This window comes from Sarcophilus harrisii, chromosome 4 (assembly GCF_902635505.1).
Source record: "Sarcophilus harrisii chromosome 4, mSarHar1.11, whole genome shotgun sequence".
Taxonomy (NCBI): domain Eukaryota; kingdom Metazoa; phylum Chordata; class Mammalia; order Dasyuromorphia; family Dasyuridae; genus Sarcophilus; species Sarcophilus harrisii.
Genome location: NC_045429.1, coordinates 334407423 through 334419179, shown reverse-complemented (window position 1 = coordinate 334419179; position 11757 = coordinate 334407423). Strand labels below are relative to the sequence as shown.

The following is an 11757-nucleotide window of genomic DNA, read 5'->3' as shown; positions in this document are numbered from 1 at the left end:
AAAAATATTACAATTAAAGACTTATTTTCAGAGAACTTTTCGACAAAAAGGCAGAGAATTTCCTCGGATATTGTGGTGGTCAAAAATTCTATCTCCTGGCTCTTCCACGCTTGTTTCTCCCGCTAAAATGTCGTGATGACCAGGGTTCCACCAACCCGCGAATTGATTGGAGGATAAACAGACCTAGTAGGCCATTGGACGAGGAAAGCGGGACGAATGTGAAGGGGCGGGACCAATGCGGACCAGCCCCGTTCCTCTCCATCGCGCCTCCCCCACCCCCACCCCCACGCGCCCCTTCCTCATCCTTGGCTGGAGATACACTAGCTATGCTGGTGCACCGCTTCCCCTGACTCCCCAAGTTCAGGACTCTCTCCTTTCCCCTTTCCTCTCCCCTGGAGCGGAAGGGGCTCTCTAAGCCCCTTGGTGCCATGCGCCCCCTCCTCAGCCAGGCCATGCACGATGACACACACCCCCTGCAGCAGCCTCCGGGGCCTCCCTGTCGCTCCCCTTAAAGCAATCCACGGGGGCGGGGGAGGCGGCGACGGCAGCAGCACGAACACCAACACAGCCCTAAGCGAGAGAGGTCCGGAAAGAGAAAGGAAGAAAATGGCTCCAAGCCGGGACCGCCTGCTGCATTTCGGGCTCAAGTCTACCGTGAGTGCTAGAGGGGCATCAGGGAAAGAGGAGACTGGGGGCCCGGGAGAAACGGTGTCTGGTACGAAAGGACAGTATACACACTACTCCAGAGTAATCCTTGAGAGGATAGCTCGTGGCCGATCCCGGAGGGGGGCGGCGTTGGAGGGTGGGGGCGGGGGGTACTGGCTTCCTGCAGCTTAGGAGCCTTCCTCCTCTTCCTCCTCCTCTTCCTCCTCCTCCTTCTCTTAACGTGCACGCGCATAAGCGCAAGCACTTACGAACACCGCCCCCCAGATAGACACACATATACACATCTTTACACTCACACACGTACACTCAGCTTTCCTCTCGTTATTCGACCCTGAAGGGGCTTGCCCCGCCCGGAAGAACAAGGGATGGGCGGGGGTGGGGGCTAACTCCGGGAGGAGGGGGTGGTCTTGCGCCGCCGCCGCCGCCTCGCGCTCGTGCTCGCGCCTCTCCTTCCTCTCCCCCTCCCCCTTGTTCGTCCCCTCCCCCACCCTCACTGGGGCCCCGGCGGCGCTGCCCAATGAACGGCGGCGTTGCTGGCAGGTGGGGAGTGTTTTTGTTTTGGGTTGAAGTTGAGGCTGGGGAAAGAGAAGAGAGAGAGAGAGATCGAGAGATCGAGAGAAGACAAGAGAAGAGAGCCAGAGAGGAGCTGCGGTGGCTCCCGCTGAGGGAGGTGGTGGAGGCCCCGCCGGAGTCGCCGCCACTGTCGCCGTAGCTGCCGCGGCCTCCTCTCCCAGGGCTGGTGCCCGCTTCCCTTGCCCTCACAGCACCGGGCCGTCCCGGCCCTCCCCGCGGAGCCCCGACCAGGCTCCCAGTCTGCACGCCGCAGCGCCCGGTCGCGGCCGCGCCCGCCGGCCCCATGAGGAGGGACATGAACGGGGTGACCAAGAGCAGGTTTGAGGTGTGAGCTCGGGGCTGGAGGGAGTATCAAAAATAGGAACGAGGGGAGGAGGATTTCCCTTGCCCACCTACCCCACCCTAGCCAGGCCCCGGTCCGTCTGTGCTCCATCCATCTGGCTGCCAGATTTCCTTACCGACCCCGCTGCAGTCCAGCTGCCCCACACCCTTCGCCGCCGCCGGCCGGGCCGTGGACGCCGCCCGGCGCGGCCGTGGCCTCCTCCGCAGACAATGAGCCCTCGAAGGCGCCCTTCCCCCTCCATTTAACCAGTGCCTTGGGGCGCTCTCATTTCTGTTGCGGACCCCGGTCTTTCCCGGCGTCCAAAGTGCTTACAACTCTACTTCGGCCCGGAGGTGCCTTTGCCGCCCTCCACCCTTTTTCTTGTTTCTCTCCCACTCCCTTCCTCTGGTAGAATGGACTCCAGATGAAAATCCACGGGTAGATTAGTCCAGGAGGGGAGGAGACTTTTTCGGGCCGGACTGTCCTGGCTTAGATTAGGGAAGCTGGAATGGGAATCGAGAAGAACCCAGAGAAGAGCTCGGGGTCTGGTTTCTTCTTCGGATTCGGGTTTTTTGTTTATAGTTTCGGTTGCTTCCTCATCTCTGTTGTTTTGGCCGTAAAACTAAATGTTAGTTTTGAGGGATTCTTTTAAGGTATATTGGGGGGAATGAGATCCGAGAGACTTACTCAGAAAATCCACCCAGTCCAATTATTGGTTGGAAACTGATTCGACACTTCCCTCCCCTCCTCCCCACTCTTCTTCCTCGACCCTCTCCTTAGTTTCTATCAATCATAGAATAATTTAAAATTGGAGAGTGGAAGAGGGAGCATGAAAACAATTAAGATGTCTTGGTTAAGACACTAGTTAGGAAACAAACTACTGTATGTTTTAATTGCCTCTAGGTGAATTACGGTAGCACAGTAATATAGGAAGGGGACCGGGATGATAAGGCAGAGACTTCCACCAGAAGCAAAGAGTAAACGTTACATGGCCTTTTTTGGCAGAGACTCAGGTTGACCTGGGATCACACACAGCTCAGTGTACATAGCCTAATGTTTTTCTTCATTTCTATTTGAAGAATGACATTGGAAAGAGCTAATTAGAGAAATAAAAGTTGTAGGAAGTTCTATACACCCTTAGGGAGAGGATCTTACCAAAGAATCTTAAATGTTTATTGATTTTTTGTTTTACTTTATATGGTTTTCCTGGTTTGAATGGGGGTATAAATAAAATACATTGTTACAGCGCTACAGAAAGAATAAAAGAAGTTTCTAGTTCTCTTTAGTATGTTTCTTAAATTGACCAGGTTAAAAAAGGTATAAAGATGTATTGCAAACTTCCTATTGAATTTGCACTTACTTTTATAGAAGTTAGAATTCCTAAATAAAAAAGTATATATTTGGTTTCAGATCAAGTACTATGATACAATTCTAGACTGTAATTAAAATGTTACTCAATGGAAACTTTGAAGCTCACAAATCTTGAAAAAATAACAAATGGACAAACATCTCAATGGTGGTTATATTGATTTTAATATTTCTGGTTCTCTGTTTCTTGATTGAGTTTACTTCCATTTTAGGTAGCGCTTCTTTGGAGGTATGCTTTAAATTTTTTTTTGAATTTTATGGTAGATATGAATTCATAATTTGGTTATACCCGTGGTATGCCTACCCCAAAGCAAGAATATTGAAAAAGTCAACTTAAATTTTTATAGGCTTGTAGTATACAAATAAAAGTTTCTGGAAGTGACTTTGGAGTAGAAAAAAAGATGAGGACGAATTATTTGAAAAACTACTTGTATAATGTTGTTACTGAAAGTATGGTTTAAAATATTCTGAACTGGGGGACAAATGAAAGCACGTCTTGATATCTAAATCTTTCATTATCTAAAATGAGTTTGTCTTAAAATTATTAGTAAATTGTTGAATCATATATAAAGTAACATTTTTTACTAACTTCATTAAAAATGTTTCTTTAGATGGTAAAGCACAACAATCTAACAATCTTCCGTTTGTGTACATCCATGTATAAAAGTTTTATATTTAATAAGATAAGGAGTTATGTAACATGGACAGATACATACTTTAAGAAAGTCTATAATGAGAAAATATACTTTAGTGCTTTGGACTTTTTTAAGTTAGCAAAATATTTTGCATAGTTTGTATCTCTCATGCCCAGCAGTGAGAATGCTGAAAGTAAAATATAGCATTAAGTATGAATTCCTGTTAAATATTATGGTACTGGTTTGATCAGCCAAAATAGGAAGGATATTGTAAAATATATACTTGGCTTCAAAATGTTCAAGAAATGAGAAAATTCATAGTTATTTTTTATATAACAATGTCAGTGAGATTGATTATATGTAAAGGTAAGGTTAATGTAGTTAAAGCTTTTCAAACAAATATAAAATGTAGACACCCTGGCAGGGATGTCTTCCTGCTTGATACACACACTATCAGGCAGTTTAATAGGCAACATAGAGATGCATGGGAAAGCTGCAATATATTACCATTGAAGGACCATTCAGAAGAAATGAAGTAAAAAATATCAGAGATGTATGATTGGAAAAGGCTGGTGATAGATGGAGATTAATAAATAAATAACGAAAAGCCTCCATTCTTCACTGGCAGCCCTACATTGTCAAAAGAGAGATTTATGGGAAGTCATAGAAAATATGTTAAGATGAGGTGTGAATCGATTGTCATATGTATGATTGGAGTGAGCTCATGATCACAGATCCCTTGAAGTAATGAGATAGTTGCCACATAATTAATACCCAGGCAATTAAAATGCATAGAAAAACCATCTTTTCTAAAGTTTATATCCATTAAATTTTGTTTCATTTTCACAATAAAGAGAACAACCCATTTTTGTCTTATATTCCTAAATTGGTAGGTGCAAAATTTTAGAATACAGTCCTACAAGAACATTTGAATAGACACTTGAGTAAATTATATAACATTGGGGAGATATGATTATCATGCATTTTACATAGTTACAAAATGATTTTGACTATAGCAGTATTGTATAGAATATGCGTGGTATTTAATATTGTCTTAGTGCTCAAAAGAATTCTTTTGACATCAATGGGAAAAAGATGCTTTTCCCATTTTACAGTCTTACAGGTTTTTTAAATTTATGTCACTCAAGTGCATTGGTATTTTTATTATGAGGTTTTACCCTTGGAGAAAAGAGTCCCTTATTTGGACATATGAAAAATACTGGCCCCCAAAATTTTTCACTTGAACTTTTAGAATTTTTATCTATCTTAGATGAAAGCAGTTAGAATTTTACTTGACTGCTTCAGTTTTCTATCCATTATAATATAGGAAAAAGAGAAAGTTGATTTGGAGTTAAGATAACTGGGTTTCAATCTGTCTCCACAAGTTACTATATACCTTGAAGAGAATAGCTTAGTCAGTTATTTCCCAGATGAGATGAAGGGATAGGACTTGATTATGTATGAGACTCCTTCCAGCTCTAAGATTCTATGATCCAAAGATTTAAAAAATTTCTGTATGACAAGAGGCTCATTTGGAAATTAGACTACCCTTCCCTCCCCAGTAGTTGTCAGCTACTTGTTGCATTCTTTTTTAAAAACTACATGATGGGAATTTATAAAGCACTAATAAGATTAAAGAATTTTGTTTTTAAGTTCAAAAGGAGGAGGTACTTTACTTGTGAATTAATGAGTTAAATTTGTATAAAACCCAAAGTAGAGGCTGAGGTTATCTAGCCTCATTGTTGAAGACATTTATCTTTTTTTTTTTTTTAATATAATTTTATTGACCATTAAGGAAAATAAGTCAGCTTCATTTTCTTTAACCTTTTTCTTTTTTAATATTACAAACTTAATTCATGTGTTAAGATTTGTATATGAAACAGGATCTCTATTATATAGTTTCTTAATATGAAACTTAACATTTGTTCCAGCATTTATTTGCTTGTCTGTGTCCTTTCTGAACTTTGCTCTTTTCAGTATATTTTTTAGTGTTTTATTAATACTTTTTTCCAATTTGTCAGCTATTCTGCCTCAAAACTTCTTTGCCTCCCCTTATAACAAATAAGTGTAGTCAAACAAAACAAATCCATACTTTGATAATGTCTGAAAACCATCATCTCTCTGCAAAGAGATAGCTCACTCTTTATGATTAGTTTTCTTCAGTTTTCATTGGTTATTCCATTAACTAAAATTTTAAAATCTTTCACAGTTTTCTTTTATAAAGTTGTAGTTATAATATAAATTATTTTGGTTTTCACTTCATATGGCATTAGTTCATAAAAGCCCTCCCAAATTTAAAAAGTGCTACTATATTTTTATATATCTGACTCCTTTCCTTTGTCTTTGGTCTCTTTTGGGTCATAAGCCCAAATGTCACATTGTTGGGTCAAGTGGTATGCAATTTAGTGATTAAAGTATAATTCCAAATTGCTTTCTAAAGTACAGCTCAATCAACAATGCAGTAGTATGCTGTCTTCTCACAGGACTTTCAGCAATTATCATTTTCTATCTTTGACAGTCTAATTATATGTGAGGTGGGACCTTAGAATTCTTTTAATTTCAATTTTTCTTCTTATTAGTGAGTTAGACTATTTAGTGATATGGTTACTTAGCTTCTTTTGAGAATTGTCTGTTCGTATTCTTTGATAAAACATTTGTTTATTGGGGAATCAATATGGCTTGTTTTTATATTTTATCAATATCATATCATAGACATGAAAACTTTGTTACAAAAGATTTTTCTTCTTCTGTTTTTAATTATTTATTTTGCTTGAATAAAATCTTTTCAATTTTATGTAACCAAAATTGTTCATTTTACTTTCCTTGTTTGGTCAAGAATTTTTTCTTTACCCATACTAGTGAATGATATCTTTTTCTACTCTTTTACTTTGTGATATAACTCTTTAATAATACAGATTATATATGTATTTGGAACTTATTATAGCATAAGATGGGATAAATTGATATGACCTTAAGTTCTGTCTTGACTGCTCTATAATTTTCTGAGCAATTTTGTTTGAATCTCATTAGTGGGGTGTTCTTGTATCTATTGAGCATTATGTTCTTTGGGATTATTTCTTGCTCTTCTTGTGTGACTGACCTGTTCCATTGGCCGTTTCTATTTCTTAACAGCCACCAAATTATTTTGGTGATTACTGCTTTGCATTATAGTTTGGGACCTACTAGATCCTTTATTTCCCTTTACCCCCCCATTATTTTGCTTCAGGATTTTTGTTTTTCTAGATGAATTTTGTTATTATTTCTTTTAGTTCTGGAAGAAAGGAAGGAAGGAAACAAGTATGTATTAAGCACTTACTGTGTGACACATAGTGTACTAAGTGCTTTACTGATACCTCCTTTGATCCTTGACACAACCCTGTGAGGTAGGTGCTGTTATTATCCCTATATGAGGAAACTGAGGCATACAGATTAAGTGACCTGCCCAAAGTAATAGTTAAGTAAATGTCTGAGGCCAGATTAGAGCTCAGTTCTGCAAATTTACCTTTTGATAGTATAGCAACTTGTCACACTTTCATTTTTATTGTATTGGCATAGTCCAGCCAGGAGCAATATCTGTCCAGTTAATTTAAATTTGTCTTTATAGGCATACCTCATTTTATTGTGCTTCACTTAATTGCACTGCACAGATACTGTACTTAAAAAAAATCTTTATTTATTTTTACAAATTGAAGGTTTGTGGCAACTTTGCATAGAGCAAATCGGTATCTTTTTTCCAACAGCATTTTGATGATTCAGTATTTCAAAATTTTTTATATCAGTTACAGTAATCTGTGATCAGTGATCTTTGATGTTACTATTATAATTGTTTTTGAACACCACAAACTTCACCCATATAAGTTGGTGGACTTGATAAATGGTATGTGTGCTGATGGCTCAGTTCACTGGCTATTATACATTTCTTTTCCTCTCCTCTTGCCTCCCAATTCCCTGAGAAACAACAATATGAAACAACCTATTGAAATTAGGTCAGTTAATAACCCTATGATGCCTTCTCAGTGTTCAAGTGAAAGGAACAGTTAGTCTATGTGTCAAGCTTTGTTGTTAAGACATGGCTCAGGTCACCCTAACCTTCGGTAGTCATTAATACTTACTGATCAGTCAGCAGCCATCAACCTCTAAGTAAGATCTTCCACTAGAAAAAGATGACTTTCAAGGTTCAGGTACTGTTTAGAATTTTTTAGTAATAAAATATTTTAAAATTAATATATGTACATTTTTAAAGACATACTATTGCATATTTAATAGATTATAGTACAATGTAAACATAACTTTTTAAATTCGCTGGAAACCCATAAGATTTTGTGACTTGTGATATTCACTTTATTGTGGTGATCTGGAACTGAATCTGCAGTATCTACAAATGAAGAGGAAACAAAGTATGCTTTGTAATTATAATTCTTGTGTGTGGCTTGCTAGATGGACAACTAGATATTTCATATATTCTCATTATTTTGAATGGATTAAAATTTTATTCTTTTCCTGCTGAATTTTGTTGATAATGTATAAAGTATGATTTTATAATTTAGTTTTATATCCTTCTACTATTGTTAATTACTTCAGTGAATTTTAATTCACTGTGCTTCTAAGTAAACTATTTGTGAAAAATGATAATTTTTTTTTTTACTGATTAGATAATATTTCTAAAGCAATACAATTCCCGACACATGATAGGTGTTTAATAAATGCCTATTTTTTTTCTTTTCCTTCCCTTTCTTCTTCAATATGCTTATTCCCTCAAATTTTTTTATCTGGCTTTATTGCTATAACTAGCCTTTCTATTGAGGTGACAAAGAACATTCTTATACCCCTAATTTTATTGAAAAGAAATTAGAGATAATGCTGGCTCTTTGTTTTATAAACTGTTAGTTACTATTGTTTATAATAAGGATAGGTCCATTTATTTTTGTGCTTTTTAGTGTTCTTAACTTAAAGAAATATTAGGACTAGTATATCATGAAGATCAAACAAAAAGACTTAGCTGTCTTGATCAGTACATGAACCAAGACAATTTAAAAGCACTCATGAAAAATTCTGTCCATTTTAAGAGATAGAACTCTTGAATACAAATTGAAGTGTAGTTTTCTCACTTTATTTTTCTTGCTTTTTTTTTTTGAAATGGCAAATAAAGAAATAAATTTTGCATGACTTGACATGTATAATTGATATATTGCTTGACTTCTCAGTGACTGGGGGTGGCAGTAGAGTGGGAGAGAATTTGGAATTCAAAATAGAAAAAAAAATTGTGGAAAGCAATTTTTTATAAAGCAAACAACCACCTCAAAACAAAACCATAAAAGGATATTGTATTTTCTCAATAGCCTTTTCTATACTTGTTTGCTTACTTGTTTTCAGTCGACTCTCTGTAACCCCAATTTGGGATTTTCTTGGAAAAGATACTGAAGTGTTTTGCCATTTCCTTTTCTATCTCATTTTACAAATGAGAAAACTGAGGCAAGTATGGTTAAATGTCCAGGGGTCAACAGCTATTGAGTGTCTGAGGCTGCATTTGAACTCGGGAAGATGAGTCTTCTTGATTCCATGCCTCTTAGTAATCCCCACATATATTCATATAATCATGTAACTCATTGTTTTTGTTATTAATATATGCTTAAAATTTTACTAATATTATCCAACCTTACATTCCCATTGTAAATCTATATTAAGCATAGAATTTAACCTTTTAAATATGTGTTTGTAGCCTTTTTGCTAAAAATTTGATATTTTTAGCACTTCTATTCATTAGGGATTTTATTCCATAGTTTTCTTTTTCTGCTTTGTTTCTCTGTATTAACACAATATTTGTCTGATGGAGGAAGTTTGGTAGAACTTCTTTCTGTTTTTACAAATAATTTATATAAAATTGGAAATAGTTCCTAGAATGTTTGTTGGCATTCTCTTGTAAATTCATTTAGTCTCAAGAGTTAATTTATGGCTTATTTAATTTCTTTTTCTGATATTTTGGTCATTTAAATATATTCCATATTTTTGTCTTTTTTTCTTCTGTCTTCTGTTAATCTAGATATTTTATATATTTATTTTTGGCATGTAATTGGAAAAAAGATTTCTAACTGTCCTTTTATTTCCTTGTAATGTATTGTGAATTCTCTTTTTTAAAAAATTTTATATTGACAATGTGATTTTGCTATTTTTAAAACTAAACTAATTAGATAATCTTAAATGGATAAGCCTGACTCCTACTTTTATTTATCAATTCAATGAATTTTTGCCTTCAATTTTGAATCCTTTTGGTTTTTAGAATTTCTATTTTTTGTGTTTGATTTGAATATTAAAAATTATTACTTTTCCAGTTTCTTTTAAATTGCGTGTCAATTCATTAATATTTTTTGGAGATAAAAATATTTAAAGATATTTCCCTTAGGACTATTGTCATTGTATCCTGGAACTTTCGACATGTTGTCTCATTATTGTCATTTTATTTAATGAAATTTATATTGTTTTGAACCACAAATTCTTGAGAAATTAAATTACTTAGCCTCATTTAAAATTGAATTCTTTGTAGGCACAAATTGATTGTAATTTTTATTGTCTTGCTAGTAAAGTAATTTCAGTTAGTAATCCTGTTAGTAAATATATCCTTTACTATCATATTTTGGCTTTTTTGCATTTTTAATGAGTTTTTTAAATGCCCTGGTACATAATCTTTACGGGACCTTTATATTTTTGTGAAGATGCCATGCAAAGTTGAGAAATATGTATATTCCTTTCTATTTCCATTCATCATTTCTAGAGATGCATCATTCCTAGCTTCTCAGTTATAGGTCCTTAATTTTTTCCTTGTTTATCGTTTTGTTAAGCTTATCATGTTCTGAAATTGACACTGAAGCTCCCCATCTATTAGTTTTACAATTTCTGTGGTTGGATTAATTTTTCCTTTTAGGCATTTTGAGGTCATGATATTCAATGTATATGTGTTAAATATTAATATTTTATTATCTATAATGCATTTAAACTTGGCATAGACTTGCTGCTTATCTCTTCTTAACATGTTTGTTTTTACTCTTGCCTTGTCTAAACTTTATGATTGCCACCCCTGCTTTTTTAAAATTTGTTTGAGGCATAATCAGTTTTGCTTCAGGCCCTCATTTTAACATTGAACATGTTGCAAAAATGTTTCTTTTAAACAGAATTTTTTGGGTTCTACTTTTTAATCCATTCTGTACCCTCTTTCATTTATGAATGGGTTTATCCTACTATTCATATTCATAGTTATTATTGTTAATTTTGTATTTTTCTTCACACCATATTCTTATTCTTTTCCCTCCCTCATTCCCCCTCAACTCAACAAAAAAGAAGACTCTGGGGTGAAAAAAAAAGAAATTCAAACACTTAACTAATCTCTTATTGAAGTGGTCAAATCCTAAGGCTTTCTTAGGCTTCTCTTTTCTTTTTCTTTCTTTCTTTTTTTTTTTTTTTTTAATCCCTTCCCCTTTATAATTTACCCACTGAAGTTGAAGTTTTGATTTTTTTGTGACTATTCACTTTCAGACCCTGTCCTTCCTCTTATATCTTTTACTTCCTTATACCCCTATTTTGCTTTTACCTACCTGTTTGTTTCCATGTTGACATTAATGTATTTCTATGTTAGACTTCTGTCTTTACTTTTAGTCTTCTATCAATCTGTCTAGTCTTAAGAATGAAGTTCATGGACTCCAGTGATTTCTTAAGACCTCTGGGATCAAATACAAACCTTTCTGTTTGATATTCAAAACTCTTTATAACCCAGCCCACTCATACTACAATGTTCTGTTTGATCCAGTGAAGGTGGCTCTTGCACCAATAAACTCCATATTTTGTCTCTAGTCACACTGTTGTCTGGCTGTCTTTTGTGCCTAAAATGTTATCCCTTCTCAACTTAGCCTACTGACTTCCTTAACTTCATTTAAGTACCAGATAAAGTCACATTTTATGTAGGAAGCCTTTTCCAGCTGCTCTTAATTCTAGTACCTTCCCTATGTTAATTAATTCCTATTTAGTGATTGTATATATTTGTGTGAATATTGTCTTCTCCATTAATTAGATTGTTAGCTTCTTGAGGTGGGTAGGACTCTCTTTTATTTCCAGGCAGAATGCCTTGCCACATAGTAGACATTTATAAATATTTATTGATTGATATACTAGAAACCCATTTTCCCTTTTTAGGATTATATTCAG

General features: G+C 36.2%; 1 protein-coding gene across 3 annotated transcripts in view; it reads left to right on the top strand.

Moving 5' to 3' along the window:
• Nucleotides 1-262: 262 nt before the first annotated feature.
• The window catches only part of FBXL20 (F-box and leucine rich repeat protein 20), a 111503-nt gene continuing 100008 nt past the window's right edge, over nucleotides 263-11757 (top strand). For 2 of the 3 annotated variants that reach the window (XM_031966176.1, XM_031966174.1), the window contains exon 1: nucleotides 264-654. In XM_031966176.1, the coding sequence (XP_031822036.1) occupies nucleotides 460-654 (195 nt within the window). In that variant the 5' untranslated portion in view covers nucleotides 264-459. Of the gene's footprint in view, nucleotides 655-11757 lie in introns of all 3 variants that reach the window. The other variant, XM_031966175.1, reaches the window with a different exon arrangement.